Source organism: Muntiacus reevesi, chromosome 5 (genome assembly GCF_963930625.1).
Source record: "Muntiacus reevesi chromosome 5, mMunRee1.1, whole genome shotgun sequence".
Classification (NCBI taxonomy): Eukaryota; Metazoa; Chordata; class Mammalia; order Artiodactyla; family Cervidae; genus Muntiacus; species Muntiacus reevesi.
The window spans coordinates 75,646,164-75,671,231 of record NC_089253.1 but is presented as its reverse complement, the minus strand read 5'-3'; the positions used below and the strand labels follow the sequence as shown (position 1 = coordinate 75,671,231).

Genomic DNA, 25,068 nt, shown 5'->3' with positions numbered 1-25,068 from the left:
ACGTTTTTCACTTTCAACTTCAGGTTACATCTCATTTTTGTTTTTAAACATATGAACAAAATGCGTCTTTAATTTTGTGAGACTTATATACAGCAAGGGATGCTTCCCAGGTGGCTCAGTGGTAAAGAATCTGACTGCCAATGCAGGAGACGCAGGAGATGAGGGTTTGATCCCTGGGTTAGGAAGATCCCCTGGAGGAAGAAATAGCAAACCCACTCTAGTATTATTGCCTGGAAAATCCCATGGACAGAGGAGCCTGGTCAGCTATCATCCCCGGGGTCAAAGAGTGGGACACAGCTCAGCGACGAAGCACACAGCACACAGACGGCAGGGGGTGGCCAACGTTTTTGTTTTGTTTTCGTTTGGTCAGCTTTTTTCAAAAGGGCCAGATTATAAGTAGCTTAGGTTTTCTGAGCCGCAGCTAACCTACTCTGCTCTTAAAGGATGGAAAAAGTCGTAGATGGTACATGGACAAATGGAAGTGACTGTGTTCCAATAAAATGTTACTTATGGGCACTGAAATTTGAATGCCAGGTAATTTCCATATTACAAAGTATTATTCTTCTTTTGATTTTTTTTCCCAACCAATTAAAGGTGTAAAAATTATTCTTAGCATGGGAGCTGTACAAAAGTAGGTGGCAGACTATTAATCATAAAATATATAACCAACAAGGACGTACACTACAGCACAGGGAACTCTATTCAATACTCTATAATAACCTGTATGGGAAAGTGAAAGTTGCTCAGTCATGTCTGACTCTTTGCAACCCCATGGACTATACAGTCAATGGAATTCTCTAGGCCAGAATACTGGAGTGGGTAGCCTTTCCATTCTCCAGGGGATCTTCCCATCTCAGGGATCGAACCCAGGTCTCCCACATTGCAGGCAGGTTCCAATCTGAAAAAGAATGGATATATGTAATATTTATAACTGATTCACTTTGCTGTACATCTGAAACTAATACAGCATTGTAAATCAACTATACTCCAATGTAAAATAAAAATTAAATTTTAAAAAGAAGGTAGCAGAATAGATTTGCAGACTCTGATACACAGTGTTAAGTGATACACTATATGTGAGTATGTGTGTGTTAGTCACTTAGTCATGTCCGACTCTTTGCGACCCGATGGACTGTAGCCCGCCAGGCTCCTCTGTCCATGGAACTCTCCAGGCAAGAATACTGCAGTGGGTTGCCATTTCCTTCTCCAGGGGATCTTCCCAGGGATCAAATCCGGGTCTCCTGCATTGCAGGGGGATTCTTTACTGTCTGCTCCTCTTCTCAACTGCTGGACGAGAAGCTCTTTGAGGGAAGGCTCTCTCTCTTCTTCCAAGTACTCGGCACTAGGTCTGCACACAGTAGGTGCTCCCATACCCACAGAATGAAAGAAACAATGGGGAGGGATGTCCCGGGTCCCACCCACCCTCCCGGTTCTGTTCAGGCCTCACTTAGCCCACTCCAGGGTCACACCGATCCCTCGTGATTCCAGCCATGTGCACAGGATGGGGCCCAGGCTTTGGCATTAGACAGATCTGAGTCTAAATCCTCCAGCTTATTATCTCGGTCACTTGTGCATCAGCTGCTTTGCCTCTCTAAGCTTCAGTTTCTACATGACCGCAGTCACTGCACGTGATCACGAGGGGCTAAACACACAGCAGGTGCCTGGCCACAGCTGGCCCTGAGCCAGGTTCTCTGTGCTGCAGCAGTTTATGTCACCACAGGCTTGTTTTCACTCATGATCTCCACCCAACCTCCAAGAAGGGCCTCACTTCTGCCTTCAAGCTCATTCCCAGGGTTTCAGGTGGGGCACAGAGGAGGCAGAAACAGCTGCTCTCTGTGACCCTTAATGCAGGTAACTGGATTCAGCTGGCATTCCTTTCCTTGTGCGGGCACTGCTGGGCCTTAAGAACCAGGAACGTGGGGACAGAGGAGGGGGAAGGAGCAGAAGGGATGGGTGGGCAGAGTAGGTGAGTCCAGTGGGAGAAAAGCAGGCAGAAAACAGCCCTCGAGGGACCAGTTCGGAAGACTCTCCTTGGTGCCAGGGCTAGCCTGAGGCCCAACCCCAGATGGGGCCTCCCGCCCTCACCGCCCTCCCCTCTGCTCAGCCACCAGGAAAGAGGTGCCTTACGTTGATCTCCTCATCTGATGTTTCCACCTTGAATGGGCGGATGCTCTTATCCTCCTCAGCTGTGGGCCTCACCCCAGGCCCCCACCATCCATCTTCAAGGGGCAAAGCCTCCTCCTTGCCCTTGGAGACAAACCAGTAGATGACAAAGCCCAGCACTGAGGCGAGGAGTATTTCCAGCCACATGACTCCTGCAAAAGCAACAGCCCATCAACAACAGAGTCCACCAGATAGCCCTTGACCTCTGGCTGGAAATGCCAGAATCCTGACTTCTTTCCCACCCAACCCTCAATTTTGTGTACTTTTGACATGAAAAAAACAATATCAGCATTTGTTGTTGTTTAGTTGTAAGTCCTGTCCAATTCCTGCCACCCCATGGACTGCAGCCCGCCAGGCCCCTCTGTCCATGGGATTTTCCAGACAAGAATACTGGAGAGGGTTGCCTTTTCCTTCTCCAGGAGACCTTCCGACTCAGGGATCAAACCTACATCTCCTGCACTGGCAGGCGGATTCTTTACTGGTGGGCCACCAGGGAAGCCCAACATAAGCATAGTATGGAAAAATTGGAAAACAATAGGGAAAGCCACAAAAATCACCATAATCCTATCAAGCTATGGAATTCATTAATCAGATTTAGAAAAGATGAAGCTGGGTTGGTGTCTGCAGAGCCTTGGGTGGTGGGCTCTGCACGTCTGAGGCCTCGTGGTTCTCTGAGGGGTCTCTTCCTCCAGACACTTCTGAGAAGCTTCTCTCCACTGTTGTGACGTCCCCTCCCCCACAGGGACGTCTCTGAGCAACTGGGCTCAGGAGAGGAGATGGAGTCACGCTTGCCCCTTGCTGTCTCTCCCTGAGAGGGGCCTCTCCTCAGGCTGTACATACAGGGCAAGGGGGCAGGGGTCTGAAGAGCTGGGAGGTTAAGTGCATCCGAGGTTGGGGGGAGTGTTCAGTGGCCCAAATGTGGCCATATATCTCAGCTGGTTGTCAACAGTTTTATTGAGATTTAATTCACATACCATGTAATCTAGTAGTTTTCAGTATATTCACAGATACATGCAACCATATTCACAATTCTAGAACATTTTCATCACGACAAAAAGGAACCCTGTACCCTTTAACTATTACTGGCACTTGTCCCCCACACCACCCCGGCCCTAAGCAGCCACTAATCTACCTTCTGTCTACAGACTTGCTTATTACATTTCACACAAATTCAGATGTTTTAATCATTTGTCTGACTCCCCTACTTTTTTCGCAAAAGGGGAAGAAAGAAGAGCTTAGTGCCTGCAAACCAATACCAGGCGGACAATGGCTCGGCATGATTATCTAGCTATTCATTTTGCACACTTCCAAGGAAGTAACCCCCCTCCCCTGAAGGTTCACAGTCAGAGAAATGTGCATGAATATGGGCGCCATCCCCAGGTCAGAGACCTCGGCAGAACTACCTCCCAGGCCCAGCCCAACTCTCCCCTGGAAACCTGGGGCAGGGGGAGGATGCCGCTAGCAAACCCACCCCAGTGTGCCCTCGATCCACTGCTGGGGGCTTGCCAAGGCCCTGCGGTTTGCTCTGTCAAGAAAACATGCACAGGCTTCTCCCACTTCCCACAAAGAGATGCTCTGTCTCTGCCAGGGAAACCCCTCCCCTTTGAGAAGAGCCAGCTGCTGGTCTTTGTGGTATTCGAAGGCAGGGGCTGTGAGGTGCTGGGGAGCGTGTGGGAAAAGACAGAAAGCAGAGAGCAGAGCTGCCCTTGGCAGCAGGAAGAGACAGACATGGTTCACCTGTCGGGTGGGTCACAACCTAAGAGTCCGGAGCTGGGAAGACAAGAACTGTGTCTATCCTAGTCCCTGCCCTGACCACAGTGCCCAGCATAATGTCTGGCACAGAAAGGCACTTTGCCAGTATGTGTGAGATCAACATATACAGTGGATGCAAATAAGAGGTTGCAGGATGTTGTCAAGGGAGCTGCAGTCATGATGAACAAGGGGGGTTAACTTTACTCTCCCAAGTGAATGATACACGTCACCCTCCTTACCTGACTTCAGCACAGAGAGGTCAAGAGCATGGTTGTCATTTTCCCCTGGGTTATAAATGCCCCACTTTCCCTTTTCTGTGTTGAATTATCCCAGGGCTTTCACTTGTCCATGTGAACTCTGAGTTCTCATCCTCTGAGCAGCTCCTTGGGAAGCAGCCAAGGAAACAGAGTTATGAAATACTGCACCCAGATCCATGCTAGGGGCCTGCAGGTGCCACCTTCACCCTCTACCGCCTTTTAACAATTGCTGGGTGCTACCAACCTAGCAGATCTGATATGTGTGCAGACAGTTATCTCCCCTGGACTTCGACAACAAACAGAACCATGAGCTCGAGTGTTGAAATGATCAATATTCAAGAACTATATCTAAACTCTGGGGACCTGGACAAGGGGCACCATGATGGGCCATGCTGGCACAGCCCAGGGCAAAGTGACAGATTCAAGGAGAAAGTTTAAAGCCCTTTCTCTTGCACCTTAATTAAGATAATAAGAATATTAGTTCTTGGTTCATGGACGGTGCTTTAGTGCTATTGATCTCAGATTACAAAGCAAGCTTTACTGCAGTGTGTTAATTTGCCACCTATTAACTACCCTTTTCACTTTCACGCACTGGAGAAGGAAATGGCAACCCACTCCAGTGGTCTTGCCTGGAGAATCCCAGGGACGGGGGAGCCTGGTGGGCTGACGTCTATGGGGTCGCACAGAGTGGGACACGACTGAAGCGACTTAGCAGCAGCAGCAGCAATTACCCTTTATTTATTAGCAGGTATTAAATGCACATGAAGCAAGGCGCTCAAGGTGAGCCCAGTGTAACAGGCATTGACTGTCTGCTGGTGGGTTTTCAAGGGATGTGATAAACCATGGCCCATGCAAATCCACCCACTAAGGAGCCAAATTTCACTGACCTTTCTTTATCACTTAAGGTAAGAACCAGGGCAGGCTAGGGACTTGCCCCAAATCACATCGCACTTTCGAGGATTAGAATCTGTCGTCAAAGCATTCATTCCCGGTCTGTCGCTGGGTATGTTGCTCCTGTCACCCCGACCTACCCACCCCATCTTATTTCCTCTCAGCATCTGTTTCCAGCCTCAAGCCTTCATACCTGCCCTTTGGGTCCCAGTCAGAGCACAGGCGAGCCACGACTGCACGGGAGGCCTCTCTCAGGTCAGAATATTTTTTCTCCCACAATTAGATAATAATAAACAAGATCTTCCCGTTCCTCGTGCACTGGAGCTGCGGGTCCATAAGGAAGGAGGTGGTTGGTCCGCGAACTCCGAGAAGAGGCGGGGCCTCTGAGTCCGACCAATCAGAGCTCAATCCCTCCATCCTTAGGCTTAACTCCGCCCCCACGCTCCCAGGCCAGTCAGTGAAAGCCTAGACAGTCGCTCACCGCCGGGGGCGTGGAGGGTCTCGGATTGCCGCGGCTGCTTTCAGACCTCCGGACCTCCCTGCTTAGGGCTGCTGCTTTATTTAGAGTATGAGGAAAGTGGAAGTCTGAGGCTCAGGAGAGACGGCGCCACTCTGCCTGCTCAGTTCCTTGCACAAAGCAGGCGATGGCGTGGAGCCAGCTGATGGCTCTTCTCTCAGGACCGGACTCTTTGGGGTTGGGCCGGTTGAACCAACATCGCCCACAAGGGGGAAAAGCACTGTTCACCGGGAAATTCAAGGCCAACTGCACTCTGGCTGTCGCAGCCTAGGTTGGGGGAGGAGATGGCTCCAGGCAGGTGACACAGCTCCCTACTCCAACCCCCTATCCCCACCTCCAGGGGAAGAGAAGGGCTGCATCAGCCCAACTTCTCTGGGCCGGCCAGTCGCTAGTTTGGAGCCATTGAACAGCCGAGCTGAAGAGAAACTCAGCAACCTGAGTTCAGCCCCTTTACTTCATAGCTGGGAAACCTGAGTCCAGGGGTGGCCATACTCACCCAAAGCCATGTGGCCAGGGAGCAACACATCCGGAAAAAAAAAAAAAAAGGAGAAAAGGGACCACTGCACTCCTGCCCTCTATTGTAACTGGTGCAGGGCAAGGTTTCTCCACCTTGGCACAATTGACATTTTGGATCAGATAATTCTTAGTGAAGAGTGAAAGTGAAGTCGCTCAGTCCTGTCCAACTCTTTGCGACTCCATGAACTGTCAGCTACCAGGCTCCTCTGTCTGTGGAGTTTTTCAGGCAAGAGTACTGGAGTGGGTTGCCATTTCCTTCTCCAGGAGATCTTCCTGACCCAGGGATCGAACCTGAGTCTCCCGCATTGCAGGCAGACGCTTTACCATCTGAGCCACTGCCTGTGCAATGTAACAGCATCCCTGGCCTCTAGCCAGTAATACCACCTCCTCTCCAATGTGGGATGACATTACATGTTTCCAGATATTGCCAAGTGTTCCCTGGGGGAGAAATTGCCCTCAACAGAGTGGAGAACTCACGCTGCAGGTCAGTGATTCAACTTCATTATGTGTTGGATCATCTGAGGAGCTTGTTGAACAATTCAAGGGATCAAGATTCTCTGGGGCCAGAGAATCTACATTTCTAACTAATTCCCAAGCAGTGCTGCTGTCTATGGTCCATGGGTCACACTCTGAGAACCCCTGGATTCTAGACTGGGTTATAAATTCGAAGAAGGCTGGCCATCTGTCTTGCTCCCCAAGGTATCCCAGTGAACACTGAGCCCAGTTCTGGCAGATACAGGAATCTCACCAACAGTTACTGAATAAACAGTTGGGTCTGACCAAGGTAGGAGGGACTGTGATCCTTCTACAAAATCAAGAAGCAAAGAGAAAATATCGTCTTGAAGGTAACAGGTGAGCATCGCAGAGCCTCTCTCTGTGCACAGACTGGTAAACTGGTCCCATGCAGAAAGCTGGATCCAAGTACCCTCCTGTTATGGAGGAAGGGTGGAACCATGACTCCATATCTACAGAGTCCAAGATACCAGAAGAACTAAATGTGACAGCTCCAAAGGACCCTGCCACCCCCCATCCAGGCCCGTGAAAGTCTTAGCAGCCCAACTCTCATGTTTTACCAACTTTCTTTTCCTGGTGGGGAGAAATTCCATAACCTCTCCTTCTTACAGTCTGCAACTACGGGGGCAGTAGGACCTCGGAAAGCTTGGAAAGAAGCTGGGGCAATGCTGCCATACTGTCCAAGTCACCTTCCTTGCAGGAGTCTTTCCTGTCTTCCCCCAGCCTCCAGCTTCTGTTTCTTCTGTCCCCTCCAAGTCAGTGCAAACACACACTTGAAGCTGGGGGGTTTGGGGTTTCAGGCCCACTTCTGGCTGGTGGGCCTCAGTCCGACGACTGGACACAGATAAGACATTGACCTTTAAGGTGGAAGGGTAGGTGGAGGGTGTCATCAAAATTGGAATTGAGGTAACAGTCCTAGAGAGAAACTAGGATGAATTAAAATGGAACAGGAGGGACTTCCCTGGTGGTCCAGTGGTTAAGAATCCATCTTGCAATGCAGGGGACAAAGGTTCAGTCCTTGGTTGTGGAACTAAGATCCTACATGCCTCGGAGCAACTAAGCCACAGTTCCTGGAGCTCACACCCCATAACTAGAGAACTGGTGCACAGCAACAAAAGATCCTGAGTGCTACAACTAAGACCCGATGCAGCCAGATAAATAAATATAAAAAAAATAGTAAAAATTGTTAATTACTATAAAAACATGTAACAAGAGACTCATACAGTCACTCTGGAAGCCTGTTTAGCAGGATCTACTAAAACTGGGCGGATACCAACTCTATGACTCAGCAATTCACTCCTAAGTATAGATCCAACCAAAATGTGTCCACATGTGTTCACGTATTTACCAAAAATCACAACCTAGAATGTTCATAGCCACATGATCCAGGTCTGACCTGCAGAAGCCAAAACTGGAAATAATCCAAATGTCCTCCCACTGCAGTTAAGGGTCTATTGATACAATGGAACACCCTACAAGGAGAACAAATAATCTATAATTACACACAGTGACATGGATCTGTCCCACAAACAGCACTGGGCCAAAGATGCCAGACACAAAAGAGAACTCACCATATGACTCTGTTTGTATAGAGGACAAAAACAAGCAAAACTGATCTATAATAAGAGACTTCAGCACTGTGCTTTTCTTTGGACTCAAGCACTATATTGTAAACTCTCCACTGAGTGCAGTATATAGACAGGTCTAGAAAAGAAAGGCTGAAGAGCAAGACTTGGGCAACGGCACTGATGCAGTTCAGCAGGGTGATCCTGCCGTCATGTCCAACTCTTGCGACCTAATGGACTGTAGCCTGCCAGGCTCCTCTGTCCAAAGGATTTCCCAGGCAAGAATACTGGTAGGGTTGCTGTTTCCTTCTCCAGGGAATCTTCCCAATCCAGGGTGACTGAGGACTCACCCCCAGGATGCCCTCTAATGAGTCTGGGGTGGCCATAGTCAGAGGCCTCCCCATAGCCTATATGCCACCCCTCAACTGTGGCACCCCAACCCGAGCTTTCTTTACTCAGTAAGACTTACTGACTCAGAAATCAGCCACTGGTAGCTTGATTCCTGGAAGAAGGTGGGACATTAGAGGGCAGACCTAGTCACTGGGTCCCTGGGAACGAAGTGTCGCCCAGTCCCACCATAACATAAGGAAAATGCAAACACCTTGCGAGTTTGGGGAGGTCCAGTGGCCCACTTTGGTGCTCCCATTTGAGGAGCCAGCCTGGCTTTCTTGCAGAACCTTCATTCCACGGGAACCCCCTTGCCTCCAACAGCAACTCAGACTACCTTTAAGAACTGGAACATTTGGGAGTTTACAATAAGGGATCTTCTAGCGTGCTTTCTTGTCCGAGTAATTCAAAGTCCAGCTCTGCCATTCACCAGTTGAAGGGCTTTGGCCAACTTCCCAAACCAGCCTGAGCATCTGTGATGGTGGTGGTTTAGTTGCTAAGTCGTGTCCAACTCTTGCGACCTCATGGACTGTAGCCCGCCAGGCTCCTCTGTCCAAAGGATTTCCCAGGCAAGAATACTGGTGGGGTTGCTATTTCCTTCTCCAAGGAATCTTCCCAATCCAGGGATCGAACCCAGGTCTCCTGCATATTGCAGGTGGCCTCCTGCATTACAGGTGGATTCTTTACCAACTGAGTCACCATCTGTGGTCTCATCTGTAAAATGGGGATAGTGTCAACTTCACAGGCTCAAAGCAGGTACTCCACAAATTTGTGCTTTTATCACTACGTGGAATTTTCATGCCTCAAGAGACCCCAGAGGACCCCTGTCCCTACCCCTATTAGACGACAAGCCTAGGACCCTGCCAAAGACTTGCATAAGCAGACTGGGAGTAGGAGAGTGCATGGCGTGGTCATCTACTGGCCTCCTCTCACCGAAGACAAACTTGAAGGTTAAGGAAAGTGCAAGGTTATATACCTCTTGGCTACTAGTGTTTTGCAATAGATGTCTCTGGAGGATAGTCCCCATTCTTTTCTGTTCTGAGAAGTTACATTAGGGTGCAGAATTCTGTTTACTAAGGCTTCCTGTTTCCAAGGAAAGCTATATTTATCTCATCTGTGTGGTCAGCTCCTGCTGGTGTAGAAAATAGTCTATCCACATAAACATCAATATTTAGGAAATACTATGAAAAATTCAGAAGTAATACAACACGAAATGAGAGTCTCCGCTTTATTAGGCTAGTATCTGAAATTGGAGGTTAATTCATCTACCCCAAAGCTTCCAAAAATATATTTAATCTAATTAGGTTGTTGTTTTGTTTTGCTTGTAATGCACTTTTCCAGAATACTGGCAAAATACTTTGCTTAAAGTATTGGGGAAGTGAGGAGCCTTTCAGAATGAAAACTTTTTTTTTTTCCTGGAGTCACAGTACCCTTCCTTAAAAAATGATTAGTTGGTCTCAAAAGGAAAATGGAGTTTTTGTTGCAAAGCAGCCAGATATTTTTAAAGACACAATAACTGGAAGATGGTGGTCATTTAGTTCTAAGATGTTGAACTTGGAGGGAAATCTAAACAATTGACTACCCTGATAAGAAACGGGATTGTATGCAACTTAAGTTCCCAAATTCTGTATCGAAGCTTTGAGCATGCGCTTATGAAACTTGGGGAAAAAAATCAGGAATTAGTTCAAGTTGAAACAGTTAATTGCGCAATATAGTGATCTTTACCCCTAAAAGATACAAACAGAGCAATTTATTATTTGATTTTTCTTTTGTTCTTCTGGGTTTGACTTGCAAAGGACAATTTTAAATATAGGAGGTCAAGTAAAAGCGGTGCGTAGTTCTCTTTAGCATTGTTAAAAGTAAACTCAGGCTAAGAATTTCACTGAATGCAAAGTATTTCTGTTATGCTTGGGGCAGAAACACCAGTTTTAAAACAAACAGTTCACTATGAGATTGATGCTAAAAGTTCAAAAGAAAACTCTGTTTGCAATTGGAATGTATAAAGTATCAAGAAGTCATTTTGCTCTTTTAAAGAAAATGAGAGAGCTGGACTGGTGCCTTGGAAAAGCAAGTATGGATCAAAGGGCGGTTTAGCAAACACTGCCTGTGATGATGAGCTGGCTTCTTTGCAGGCACAAGGAACAAGACACAGTCTTGTGCCTGCTGAAGTTCATACTCTAGGACAAACAAATGAGCAAATAACATCCCTCAAATGATAGATACAATAATATCTACACAGATGGAAGAGCAGTGTACAAAGGTAAGAGTGGTAAGCCTGCCATAAATGTTTCATGGAGTATGGGGGTCATTGAATAGGGTTTTTAGGAATGTATAGGACTTTACCAGACAGAAAATAATGGTGCAATGGAGATACATCAAGGGAGAAAAGAGAGCATGTGCAAGGACTTCCCTGGTAGTCCAGTGACTAAGACTCTGCATTCCTAATGCAGGGGGCCCAGGTTCATTCCCTGGTCAGGGAACTAAATCCCACATACTGCAACTCAATCCTGCGTGCCGCAACTAAGACCCAGTGAGGAAAAATAAACAAATTCACTGGGCATTTAAAAATCCACAAGTGAAAAAAGAGAGAGAGCATGTGCAAAGACATGAAAGTAAGAAAGTGCATGGAATATAAGCAAAGATTCACAATAATCTACATCCATGTTCAGTGTAAGAGTTGATTACAAGCTTTGGAGTGCAGTCATTTAATTTCTACCTGTATTAACTGAAAGGAGTCCCTATCTTATCTCTTTTAGAAATTGTCACTTCATCATGATGAAGCTGACTCAGGAGTTTTAACTTAGAAATCGTGTTTGCAGTTCAGAGGACTCTTCTGTGAATTAGATCCCAAGGGGATCAAGGAAAGGAAATACACTTGGGAGGTAAGTCTTTCATGGTTGCGTGAGAAAAAGGTGGCCAAGGCAGGAGATTACTCAAACCCAGCATTCCACCTCAGTTGCCCTTAGTGATTTGGCTGCTCCAGCAGACATGCTCCCAGATTGAGATATTGTGGCAGACTGCCAGCTATGTTTTCCTCTTCCTTCTCAGCGCTGGAAGTTTTATTTTAGTCAGAGAAGCCCAGCTAAACACTACATTTCTTGGCTCTTGGTATGACAGGGTGATTAGGTGCTGACAAAGAGCTGGAAGTGTGTTTGAGGCAGAGCCATCTGTGATCCAGACAGAACCTTCGTGTGAATTAGGAAAAGACATCCATTCCTCCCTCAAAATACTGTCAGAAAATGAACCTAATATACTGCTTTTGTTACAGGACACCTCACTGCCATCTGCTAGAATGCACTTGGAAATAAAAATACAAATCCATGATGATGATGATTGCCGGGAGCCAACACATGAGACCCTACCCCTAAAAAGGCCATAGGGGAGAAAACCTGATGGGCAAGGAGGATCAGGTTTTCAGGGGTTTTCGAAAAGCCCAGCTCACAAGATCCCACCCATGACAAGGTCATGAGGAGAAAGCCTGGCAGGCAAGGCAGACCAGGTTTTCAGGGATTTCGAAAAGCTGCCCCCCGGCTCTCACCTTAAAGATGATATCTGTCTTTCTGATGCCTGCCTCAATGGACTACTCCCTAATTTCTCTGACACAGGCAGGAAGGCCTTCCCTGATCTCTTCCCAAATAAGAATCAATTTAAAACTTTAATCAATAAATTTCCCAGGTGGTGGTATTTTATGAGATTATTCAGGGTGAAAGGAGTGTTTTAATTTAAACTCCTTTGCTGGTAGTTTGTTAGCCAAATGCATTTATGCACTTGGTACTAATATGCATGATTGCTTATAATATTCTAATCATAAAATAGCATAAAGAACCTGATTATATAAAAGCCCTAATAGACATAGAGCCTTTTTAATGGGTGAAGGAGTCCTATTAGAAAACATAAGAAAAATTGTTCTATAGGTGGTTATTGGGTTGAGATTTGCTTGCTGTGTTTTGCTTGCTGTGTTTTTGCTTTTAATGTGCTAAGGTTGTATTATAGAAACCATTGTTAACATAGTCAAAGATCTAGAGAAATAAGAACTTAGCCCTAGTGTGGTAACAATGAGATGGTTGTTAATTGTCAGCCAGGAGTGCTAGGCAGAAGCTGCCTCACCAAAGTCGCAGAGTCAGTGTGGGGTAAACTTCTTAGATAAACGCAACTGACAACTTCTGCAGAAGGATTAATTTTTGTATTAACAAGGTTATACTTCTACTCTGTACTGTTGCCCTATGAGACTGCTACCTTTCAGTTAAGGTCACCATAGAAACAGAAAATAGGTTTACATTCACCTGACTTGCATAAGATGTTAATAGGCCCCCAGGCCAGAAGATAATGTACAAGACACTCATAAACAAAGAAGTATGCAGAAAACACCCTGGTTTCGTGAAGGACAAGCTGACGTAATGTTAAACTATCTTCCCCTTAGAAATGTACTAACTTAGGGCATAAAAGCTATGGTAAAAAATAAAGCATTGCCAGACTCTGCCAGACTCTCTGCACCCCCGTCTGGTCATATCTCTCTCTCTCTCTTCCTCTCTCTCTCTCCCTCGCAGACTTGGCCCTATCAAGGCTAGTCTCACGTGTCTTCTCTATCTCTCGCCGACGCCGTTCATCCTGAGGGTACCCCCTGGATCCTGCCGAGGCTGGACCCTGGCAGATGATATGGATGGTTTCCTTGTCCGGTGAACAACCTGCACAAGGGTACACTGGTCTTGGATGTGTCTGGAAGACTATGTAGAGAGCTCTGACTCAGCTGGAAAGCTGCACATTCTGCCCTTCCCCTTCTTTTTCATGCTTCCTGGGACTCAGACATGATGGCTGGACTCTGGTAGCCATTTTGGACCATGAAGTGATCTTGAGGATGGAAATCAGAGATGATGGGGAAAGATGGAAGGATCCTGCATTCACCATGGAACCACCAGTCCAGCTCTGGACTACTTACTTCCAAACTTCCTTTGTATAACAGAAAAATAAACTTCTATATTGTTTGAGCTGTTGTTATTTTGAGTTTTCTATTACATAAAGCCTAAAGTAATCCTAACTGATTGAGAAAGTCAGGGGGAAAAGAAAATATATCAAGTCCTCCAGGGCACATACTCTTAAGAACAGATGCTCAGTTTTCAAAATTTTCAATGCTATATACAAACTCAATGCTATAGAACATGATAAATAAACTTTTTCCTGCTGCCCCAGTCACAGAAAGGTATGTTCTCAAAAGACAGACACAACACAGTAGGTGGCTCCTCAAAGAGGTGTTGTCAAGAATGGGGCCATCATTCTTGAGAACAGAAAAGGATATTGTCCCACTTGACTCCAACTATGCAGACTCTTCTTTAAATAAAAACCTGGGTGAGAAGCAATTTTGTAATACCTGTTAAGATGTAAGATACAAATGACCTTTGACTCAGCAATTCTAGTTCTAGGAATTTCTGCCTCCAAAATACTGAATTTACGTTTAAGTAAAATGCCATATGTACAAAAATATTCACTACAGCTTTTTTTTTTTTTTAAAGCAGAAGATGAAACAATATAAATATTCCACTTCCGGGACTGTGAAATAGTCTGTGACATTCATACAGTGAATATATACAGAACATAAATCTATATGCTAAAATGAAAAGATCTCCATGATAGGTAAGTGAAAAAAGTAGGGTACAAAAAAGTGTGTACGATTACTGGGTGACATTGGTGTGGACCAAAGGACACACAGAGTCATGTGGAGATTGTCAGACCCTGGTGATAGTGGCCTCTGGCAAGGAGGAAACAAACTTTCACTGAATAAACTTCTGTGTGTCGAAAAAACTTTTTTACCACATGCCTGAACTATCTGCCCCCAAATAAAATAATAATACATTTTCTAAAGTATAGAAGATCAAAAGAGTGATTCTTCCCTGTGATCCTGCTCCAAGAGTGAGTCAGACACCTCACAGCACCAGAGCTGCACAAACTTCCTGGTGTGACTTCCCAGTGGCCAAGAAGCCCTTGAGACAAAGGTGAATCTGGAAACCTGGAAACCCACGGGCATCTGAGAGCTGGGGGCCTGGCAAGCATATGAAATGGGGTAAAGAAATCTGCCTGGGCTGTGGGAGACCTGCTGTCCAAACGGGACCCTCCTTTCTGTGCACGCAGGTCCCACTGCCGCCCCTGGACAGAGGACACACACGTGAATCTCTAACCCAGACCTGCTCTGAGCAACAGACTCAGGCACCCACCTGCCAACTTGACAGTCCCTCAATGTCTCAAAGCCTCTTCCAATGCATCTGAGGTTGCACTTGTCTCCTGAAACTTTGTCTTCTTCTGTGGTTCCCTCTCCCTGTAGCTGGAAGTACCCACTTGTAACTGCCAAAACCCCAGGCGATGGCCTTGAAACCCCCCCTCCTCCATTTCATCCACATCCAATCTATAGGCCAGTTCCGGAAGCTCCACCTCCCAATTATACCACAAATCCACCTCCACCACCGCCAGCCCGCCCGTGTGCCCAGGTGTTGCCCCTCTCTCCCTGGACTACAGCTGGGTCCGCTCACCCCTGCTCTGCCTCCTCCAGTGTGCCCTGCGGCCAGAGCGATCTTCCGGAAACCCAAATCTGACCCCATCATGCCCCTATTAAAACTCCTAGATAGCTTCCTGCTACTTTGGGGACAAAACTGGAAAGAAAACTGGAAAAGGTCACTTATCATTCCAATCCCAAAGAAGGGCAATGCCAAAGAATGTTCAAACTATTGCACAATTGCACTCATTTCACACTCTGGCAAGGTCATGCTCAAAATTCTCCAAGCTAGGCTTCAACTGGGCTTTCCTGGTGGCCCAGCTGGTAAAGAATCTGCCTGCAATGCAGGAGACCAGGGTTTGATCCCTGGGTTGGGAAGAGAAAAGGGAAGAAGAAGAAGGGAAAGGCTACCCATTCCAGTATTCTGGTCTGGAGAATCCCATGGACTGTATAGTCCACAGGGTCGCAAAATAGTTGACAAGACTGAGCGACTTTTCACTTTTGGGCTTCAACTGTACATTAACCAAGAGCTTCCAGATGTACAAGCTGGGTTTAGAAAAGGCAGAGGAACTAGAGATCAAATTGCCAACATCCAGTGGATCATGGAAAAAGCAAGAGAATTCCAGAAAAATATCTACTTCTGCTTCATCGACTATGCTAAAGTTTTGGACTGTATGGATCACATCAAACTGTGGAAAATTCTGATGGAACTACTAGACCACCTTATCTGCCTCCTGAGAAACCTGTATGCAGGTCAAGAAGCAACAGTTAGAACCGGACAAGGAACAACGGACTGGCTCCAAACTGGGAAAGGAGTATGTCAAGGCTATGTTTTCACCCTGCTTATTTAACTTCTATGCAGCATACATGGTGAGAAATGCCGGGCTGGATGCAGCACAAGCTGGAATCAAGATTGAGATCTAGAGGGTGAAGATCAGCCTCAGGATCCTGGCGAACACAGTGGAGGGGGGCACAGCCTGAACTGGGAGACTCTCCTTCCTCAAACCAGGCAGGTGGTGAGAACCTCGCAATTGGAAAATGCTCCCTAAACTATAGAAAGCTACCAGCTAACTCCAATTCAGCGCTCAGCATGTACCTGGCCTTCGGCCAGATGCCCCAATGTCCTTCACAAGAAGAGGCCAAGAAGGTGGCCACAGCCCTGAGCCTGTGGAGAAGGCCCAGCTCTGGTCTCCATGTGGGAATTCCTCCCTCCACCCTGTCGTCCTAAATCTTCCTGACAGGGATGCAGACATGAGAACCACGCGCTCCTTCTGGGAGAAGCCAGCCACTGGCCAACAGTGGCGTGGCAGAGGGGTACGCTGTGGACCCCCAGACTCCGGGCCAGAGAAAGGCGGGGCTGGGGGTCTGTGTGCCTCAGCAGGCTCGGCCCCTCCCCACCCTCCCCAGCCTTGCTCCTCTGTGGGGGGAGGCAGATCTTGCAGAATGGGGAAACAGACAGCCTCCCCTCCACTTCAGGCTGGCCTGCAAACAAACCACGAATGTTCCTCAAATGCAGGCCGACAGATGGCCACATCTGGGGCTCCCAGGGCTCCCCAACCACGACACCCGATGTGGCAGAGAGCACTCAGGCCCAGGGTAGGTGGGGGAAAGCCCTGGGTGCAGGTGCCTCCCCGACTCTGCACAGCCCAGCACGTGACCAGACTCTCCACTCACAGCGCTCTCCCTGAAGCCCAGTGGCCGGCAGGGCCCCAGGTGGACGGGGTCCATGGGTTAGGTAATCTGGGCTGGGCTGGTTAGAATCCTCTGCAGTAGGGTGAGGACTGTGTTTATCTCCCTGATAGACCTGGAGCCAAAACTGGAAGAGCAGCCTGGAGCCGGCATCCGGGAGAAAGGAAAAAGTAGTTTATAGGCAAAAACAAAGGGACGTAAAAAAGTATAAACAGTGTGGGGGGCAGTCTTCTGATGGGGCAGCCCCTGTTCTGGGTCCTGAGGGAAGGAAGACACATCCCTGTCTGCCCTGGAGAGTCACCCCGCCCTCTGCTCCCAGCTATATATGCATACACACACCTGAATAGATAGACGGGAAGAATACAATTAGTGACCACGGATCCAATGAAAATCACGGAGTAGGGTGCCAGCTCGGCTGGTGGTCAGGTACTAACGGCCTGCTTTGAATCCTGGCTCTACCACTTGCCAGCCATAGGCCAGGTAACCTCAGGCCAGTGACTTCATTCCTCCATGCCTCAGTCTCCCTGTGTGCAAGTTGGGCAGAATAAAGTACATCTCCTATTGAGTGAACAAAGGTAAAGTGGTCACACAGGGAATTTTTGACTGTGAAAAAAAAAAGGGCATTCACTTTTTGTTTTTCAGTCCTGGGAACACTAAGGTGGAGGAAACAGACATAGGCTGAAGCTGAGGGAACCTTCCCTGAGGAAGTGCTACCCGCACAAAGGTGGGACGTTAAGGAGGTTTCTCTGTGAGAGGGAAGAGCAGGGGGCTCCGGGGTGGATATGTTGTTTAATCACTCAGTCATGTCCGACTCTTTGCAACCTTGTGGACTGTAGACCGCCAGGCTCTTCGGTCCATGGAACTGTCCCAGCAAGAGTACCAGAGTGGGCTGCCATTTCGTTCTCCAGGGGATATTCCTGGACCAGAGATTGAAACCGTGTCTCCTGCATTGGCAGGAGGATTCAGCCTGGGATAAGTAGGGGGCGGCCTCAGCATCCGACAGGAGAGTCTGGAACGGTGAAGGGGGCCATGTGGTGGACTGGCTGGCCCAGAGCACTTCAGGGAGGGGACGGCAACCTCCACAGATTTTAAATACCCCTGGAGCGGGGGTGGCCACAAACTCATTCACTCAACCTTCGGCCAATACTTTTAGTTAAACAACACAAGTGGGAAGCAGGCTCTCTCTCTACCCCACAGGGTGCACACACTCACGCTCAGGGAGTTTTATTTGAACCCTTTCCATCTCACATCTGCCATTTAAAATAAGACCTGTCAAGTTGTCCGTTGGTTCCAAATCACCAAAGGAAAAACTCAAGTGGAACACAGTTCACTGCCTATGAGGAAAAAGCATTACCTTCCTGGAATTTCAATACGTGGCATTTTCTATTTGAGGAGAGAAAGACTTCTATTCAGGAGATAGTAGGTGTGGGCCATATAATACACTTGTTGAATTTCCTTCCCACCATTCACCACACTCTCTCCCCTCCTCCCATCCCCAGGGTGGCTTTCTCAGCAGTGTGCTCTGGGTCTGGGCGCTTCCTCAGTAGTGTGTAACAGGATAGCACTGTAGGCTGGGCCACAGCACGGTCACCTGAGCTGGCTCTCTTATCTAAAATGCACGGAAAGGCGTCCCTGTGCTCACGTACTGCAGCCCTAAGGACTCAGGTCAGAGTTTAGAGGAATATTCTGCGTTGCTGCTGTCTTGGTGGGGTCAGTCTGCTTGTGGAAATGTCTAGGTTGCAAAAAGAAACACAAAAGCTAAAAATACTTCTGGTGTTCAACCAAAGGTCGAGCGGGCAACTCAGAAATTAAGATGTTCCACCTTGACAGTATCACCGTGACCCTGAGACCTGCCTGTGGGAAGGGGGCACATAACCGGGTGAGGGCAGGGGGCCACCTCCCCGCAGCTGGCGACCAGGCTGCTCTCCTGCCTTCTCACAGGGACAGCCTGGTTCACAGGGAGAAAACTGGAAAGCGGGAAAGGCCATCCATTTCCCCCCAAAGAGCTGGTAAGAGAGACTTCCCTGAGCCCTTGGCACTCATGGGGTTAATCATGGAGTTTGGCGCTGGAACCTGTGTTTCTCTTACTTTCCAAAAGGTCCAAGTCTCTCCAGTTCTGACAAGAGTGATACAACCGGAAAGCCGCACCCAGTATCGCAAAGGTCACTCATTCAGCAGGAAAAGCCAAGCCCCAGGTTGAGCTGCTGGTGGACACTCCGAGGTGGTGGTCCTCAGGGAAGGGTGAGGCGCAGGCCCAGCCAGCGAGGAGCGCAGTAGGGGGTCTCTGAGCCGGAGTCACCTGGCCTCCCGCTCGCTCCTGATCGGCTTCCCATTGCCCTCACGGCTCACACTGCAGACCACAGCCCAGCTAGAGCCAGCCTGATGGGCCCACAGGGGGTAAGGGGGTGCTCATAACCCTTCCAGAACATTGCTATACGTCTGCCACCACCTCCCCGGATGAAGCCCAAGGAAGCCCTAGGCCGGGCCATGGGGGTAGGAAGACTCTAAGCACAACATCTCATGTTCTACAATAACCCCGAGAAGTAAGGCATGTTAATAGTTTTTGTTTTTCTGTTTTAAAGAGATTTAAAAATGAAGCTTCAACAAGTTAAATAGTTTGTCCAAGTAACCCAGCTTGTAAGTGCCAAAACTGCATTTTAATGCAGCCTGTTTATGAATCTTCCCAAATGTTAAAGGCAGCCAAAATGCCTGCTCCTGACTTAGGACAAGCCCCATGGTCTCCATTTGTGGGTTAGCTACGGAATCTTCCGGAAAGTCCTTAAACTCCCCAAACAGAAGAGTATTTTTTTCCCCATAATGCAATCACTTTCAGTCGGGCGATGGGGAGCCTAGCAGATGTGGCTTTGTAGTAGCTGGACCGTGCCCTCAACTGGGTCCTTGTGACAAGTGTCCACTGCCTGACAGCAAAGCCAAGACACAGACAATCGGGTCCAGTGGACAGGAAGACTCCCCTGCAGGTCCTGGAGCCTGCCTGGAGGTATGCTCTCCGGCTAGACTTTAGAGAGTGAAAAGAGCTGCTCTCTGGTGACAAACGATAAACCACCCTCAGGAATGTAAACAGTTACTTCTTCAGTATCCATGGGGGACTGGTTCCAGGACCTCCAAATACCAAAATCCATGGATGCTCAGGTCCCTTATATACAGTCAGCCCACTGTCTTGGCAGATTCCATATCCATGGCCTCAAAACCCAGGGTTACGGAGGGCTGGCTATATACCCTCGATGGCAAAAGAGACTGTTTCAGTTTGAACTTGGTTTGTATAATTGCCTGTTCAGTAATACAGTGTGCAAGGGCAGGACTGCACAGCTGTCTCCTTGGCAAGGGAGCGTCCAGCATTCCCCACTCAGGGAGGGAGGTGGAGGCAACTGGCTTCCTGGCAAAGCTTCGGTTCCCTCTAGGGCGAACTTCTGGGGTGCCTTCACCCTGCTGCTACCCCCCTACCTGACCACAAGCCCCCGGATCCTCTGCTCCTAGAGCTGAGGTCAAGAGCTACCCATAGGCAGCCCACAGGTAACCCACAGGGCCAGCTGGGCTGGGAAGTGATCCTTCTGCCTTAACCCTTGGCCCTCAACCTCTGCCTGGGGTTTTGTCCCGGGCCCACACCCCGGGCCTGGCCCTTCACTCCATTTGACACTGCCCTGAGTGGATCTGGCATAGGCTGCAGGTCTACCCCAGTCCCTCAGAGCTGACCATTCCCCACTAACATATTTCCTTTTCTTTGGATTCTTATGCACAGAATCATCACATAATAGAGCTGTAAGAAGCTTTGCAGATTATAAAGTCCAACCTCTTTTCATGGATGAGGTCCACAGAGGGGACCTGATTGGCAGAGTAGAGACACCAGCCGGATCTTCTCTTCCACGGCACCGTATTACCTCTCAAAGGAATGAATCACTCATGACGGGATGTAGGGTTTGATCAGAGGTGGGGTTTGAGCATGGGATCCTAGAGGCCCCTCAAGTCACCACAGGCTTGCTCTGTGCCCACTCCAGCCCAAGTGGGTCTGCACTGGGCTCTTTCTTTGGCAGCAGCGAGCAGCACACACTGAGCCCTGCCTTATTTTTTTAAACCCACTTGTGTTTCATATCTTTGAATATCTCAGCTCAAGGATGGAGAACTGGAACCTGGGCAGCCCCTCCCTTCTCATGTCTGGGCCAGGATAGGATGCTGGGAACAAAGTCAAGGTGCGAGGCCGCAAAGACCAAGTCTGGGCATGTTGGGTTATGTCCATGGGTGGGTCACCGTGCAGTGATAACACAGGGGCTCCCTGTGACCTCTAGCTAATGCTGGATTTAGACCTCAGACACAAACAAGGACACCACAGGAGGGGGCTAGGGGAGGCATCCCACTTCCTCCAATGATTCGATGCCCTTTCGCTAAGGGTCCCTCTGCCCAAAGAGCCCCTAGTACGTCACGCCCCACAGACCTCCCACTCCTGTAAGTCTGTACCAGCCATGGTGCTTAAGGCATAGCTTGGGAGGCAGGTGGGATCACACAGGGAGCATGTGGGTTGGAGCAGATGGTGTTGAAGTTCATCCTGGCTGCCTTGTTGATCAGTTATTTTCCATGGAAGACTTTCTTTTTCTTGGAACTGGAGGTGGGGGAGCCTCTTGTTCTCAGGCTGGGCCAGTTCAGTTTATCCAGTAGATCACTCACACCAAAGGACGCAGGTGGCAGCTTGGCCCACACTCAGCAGACAGACATAAAGTTCACCCGTGCCAGGCACATGCCGGGTATAGGGTCTTTTCAAGTCCTTGACCCAGTCTACCATCACTCCAGAGAGCAGCCTGCCACTCCCTCACTCCACCTCCCCCACCCCACCCCCCACTTTTCCCTTCAGGGCTTTGTTTTTCTCCCTGGCACACATGGCTTTCTAACATACTTTATATTTTACAAATTTATCTTGCGTATTGTCCACCTTTCCCCCAACAAAACTAAAGACTCTATGAAGACACGGTCCCTGCTGAGCCCCCGTGCCCCGGGCAGAGCCTGCACACATGGCCAGTCCTCTGGATTTGCTCGGGAAACATGAGGAAGTCATCACAAAGCCCTTCTAGGTGTGGACATTTGGGAAAGAGAAACTGCTGAGCCTGCTCAGTGCTGTGCTAAGTCACTTGAGTCGTTTCTGACTCTTCGCGATCCTGTGGACTGTAGCCCACCAGGCTCCTCTATCATGGAACTCTCCAGGCAAGAATAGTGGAGTGAGCTGCCATGCCCTTCTCCAGGGGATCTTCCCGTCCTACGGATTGAACATACATCTCCTGCGTCCCCTGCACTGCAGGGAGATTCTTTACCCCTGATCCACCAGGGAAGCCCACAGTTTCTTGCTAGATCAGACCTACTAGGGCTAGTGAAAGACCCCCACAAGGTCCTCAAGCCCCTACTCCCAGAAGGATGCAACCAGCACACCAGAAGACAGTGTTACTTTCCAGGCTGGGGCGGCTTCTTTTAAGTGTTAACTTTTAATGCTGAATTCAGAGGAGTCTGCAGAGTGTCACTAAAACAGGCATAAACCCCAAAGTTCTCAACAGTTTCCCGCAACAGCTCACATCCGATGTACCGGGTGCTGAGGTGCCGAATGCAGAGGTCCCCCCCTCACCTTTCACTCCTGTTCTCTGTACAGAGCCCGCGGGGCGGGGACGGGGCTAAGAGAGGGCTGTCTGCCCTTCCCCGCGTCAGGGGCCCACGCAGCTTTGTGGAGCCTGAAGTTTATATAGCAGAGGAGAGTGAACGGGGTGGGAGGCGCGGCTTTAAAAGAAATAAAAATTAGAGTCACAACATCGTCAGAGCCCGCGCCCGCACCCCGAAGGCTTCAGAAGGGCCGGGGAGGTGAGGGGCCAGAGGCTTAAGTTCCCCAGCATCCCTCCGGGGAGGGAGGCTTGCAGGAGTCTCGGGTCTCTTCTGCCCTTAGACTGGTCACATCCCTGGGCTCCTACTGCGCGGTGAACTCTCTTTCCCGGACCCACGTTTCCTCTCCTGGGCGCTGAGCTGGGCGGGGTTGGCCTTCTCTCCAGGGAGAAGAGCCGGGAGCGGGAGGGAAAAACTGGGACCGCGGTTAGAGATGGTGAGAGGACTTCTCAGCTAAAAGACTTGGGGTCGGTTTTAGGACTCCGGGAACAAAGTGCAGTTTCACTGCATGAGCCCGACGCCCCCTGAAAGCTGTACTCCCCGGGAGAGCCAGGCAAGGGGGGCCCCGCTGCGCTCCCCCGCCCGCCCGAGTCCTTTGGCAGAGTGCGTGCGGGCCTCTTCCCGGAATCCCGAGCGCCTGCGGACCGCACGCGGCGAGGCCTCGGTTGGGACCCAGCTGCGGACGGCGGGGCAGGGGCGGCGGCGGAGGCCTGTGTGGAAGTCTCCCCGGAGCCCTGGCCATACGGCGCCCGCCGCCAGCGTCCCCCAGCCCTCGGGATCGCATTGCGCCCCTGCACCCTGGGAGCGCCCGGGCCCCGGGAAACGGCGCACGACGCCCCGGAGCGCTTACGGTCGTCGGCTCCCTGGCTCCTGGGCTTGGCGGTCCCTCCGGCTCCGGCTCTCCGGGTTCCCCTGCTCCCGATCCGCGCGTTCCCTGACTACCCTGCGCTGACCCCGCCCGGGCTTGGCCCCCCAGCGGGCGGGCGGGGCCACCGGGGTTCAGTCCCGCTCCGCCCCTGTTACCTGGGCCAACCGGATGACTCTGCACCTTCCTAAGCCCGCCTCTGCTTTGGAAGAGGGCTCTCAAAGTGCGGCCCGCTGTCAGAAACGGTGCCGAAGTTCTCAGAAACTCACTGAATCAATAAACAAGCAAACCTCAAGCTTAAGCCTTGTGTAACTTGTTTCATATTTTCACCAGTTCATTGTTATTGTATTTTACACGTGTGTTGTGTCCAGGACAGATTGGCAAATTTTAAAGCAAACAAACCTGTCTTTCAACACACAGTCTGAGAAACACTAGTCTGAGTGAAATTTGAACCCGCATAAAGAGGTCTTCATGGTGAGGACAGAGATTTACAAAGTGGAGCTCGATGCCTGGAGGGTAGCTCCTTCCTGGCTAATAAAAACACTCATCACAGTCCCCTCTCCAAACCTTTGCTTATGTAGTATACCTGGAAAGGATGCTCTCCTGCATCCATATATGAAATCCTACTGTTCTTTAATCCCACACCTTCCTAGTGAAGCCTGATCTCACCTCTGCAGTCTCTGACATCTCTGTACTCCAAAACTTGCAGTCTGTGAGATTCCTCCACCCCTCACCAAATCTTTCAAACAGAAGCCATTACCAAGGGACTCAAATTTGTTACACTTCAAACTCAGTGATGATGAAAACATCCTAAAATTAGATATTGGTGATGACTGCTGCTGCTGCTGCTAAGTTGCTTCAGTTGTGTCCGACTCTGTGCGACCCCATGGACTTCAGCTTACCGGGCTCCTCTGCCCATGGGATTTTCCAAGCAAGAGTTCTGGAGTGTGTTGCCTCACCATAACTCTGTGAATACACTAAAAACTACTGAATTGTACACTTTAAAAGGGTGAATTTTATAGTATGTGAATTACATCTCAGTAAAACTGTCATTTTTGTATTAAAAAAAACTGCACTGAGGTGGTAACCTCACTCCTCATTCCTGTTTCCTAATAGCCTCGTCCTTGGTTAGATCATTCACCCAGTGTTAGAATATGAAATCTAAGCTAGTGCTAGATATTTCAAAGTACAATCTACCTAGACACAGTAAATAAGTCACTGAGTCCAACTCAGCAGGGCAAAATTTAGACAGATTTCAGATTTCAGCTTTCAGTCAAAAGCTATTGAAAGGTTTATAGACTGAAAAAATGGGTATAATGTGATCTCTAGAATAAATTATGTGCTTTTAAAAAGTCAAAACAAAGGCTGTTCTTCTGCACAAACGTCTGGAGAGTTTCCAGGTACATCCGGGAGAATTAAAAATAATGTGTGTGGGGGGACAGTTTTGGATGAAAACTGTAGATCAATTCCTGAGTCACTGGAAGGAAACAACATCTTTTATGCCAAAAATGCATAATATGAATCTAATCATGAGGAAACCTCAGGAAAAAAATCCAATTAAAGTAATATTCTGCAAAATAACTTGCGTATACTTTTAAAAAATGTCAGGATCATGAAAGGCAAGGAAAGGCAGGTAAAAATGTTCATGGTGAAAGGAGACTGTAGAGTCATGAAAACACATATGATACTCTTAGACTAGATCCTGAACTAGAAACCATTTCTATGAAGAATATAATTGAAATGATTGGGGACATTTGAAGAAAGTCTATAAATGATAGCGTTATATTAGTGCTAAATATTTTGATTTTGAGAATGAATTTTTT

At 48.7% G+C, this 25,068-nt stretch overlaps 1 protein-coding gene and 1 non-coding gene across 3 annotated transcripts in view; one reads left to right on the top strand and one right to left on the bottom strand.

Moving 5' to 3' along the window:
* The window catches only part of EPHX1 (epoxide hydrolase 1), a 38,608-nt gene extending 15,221 nt beyond the window's left edge, over positions 1 to 23,387 (bottom strand). Inside the window, exons 1-2 of one of the 2 annotated variants that reach the window (XM_065935548.1) lie at positions 23,231 to 23,387; positions 2,128 to 2,315 (exon numbers count right to left, since the gene is read on the bottom strand). In XM_065935548.1, coding sequence (XP_065791620.1) covers positions 2,128 to 2,310 — 183 coding nt within the window. In that variant the 5' untranslated portion in view covers positions 2,311 to 2,315; positions 23,231 to 23,387. Of the gene's footprint in view, positions 1 to 2,127; positions 2,316 to 5,256; positions 5,389 to 23,230 lie in introns of those variants that run through there. The other variant, XM_065935549.1, reaches the window with a different exon arrangement.
* TRNAR-CCU (transfer RNA arginine (anticodon CCU)) lies at positions 10,969 to 11,041 on the top strand. Its single transcript has one exon. It is a non-coding gene; the product is annotated as a tRNA-Arg (tRNA).
* Positions 23,388 to 25,068: the final 1,681 nt, after the last annotated feature.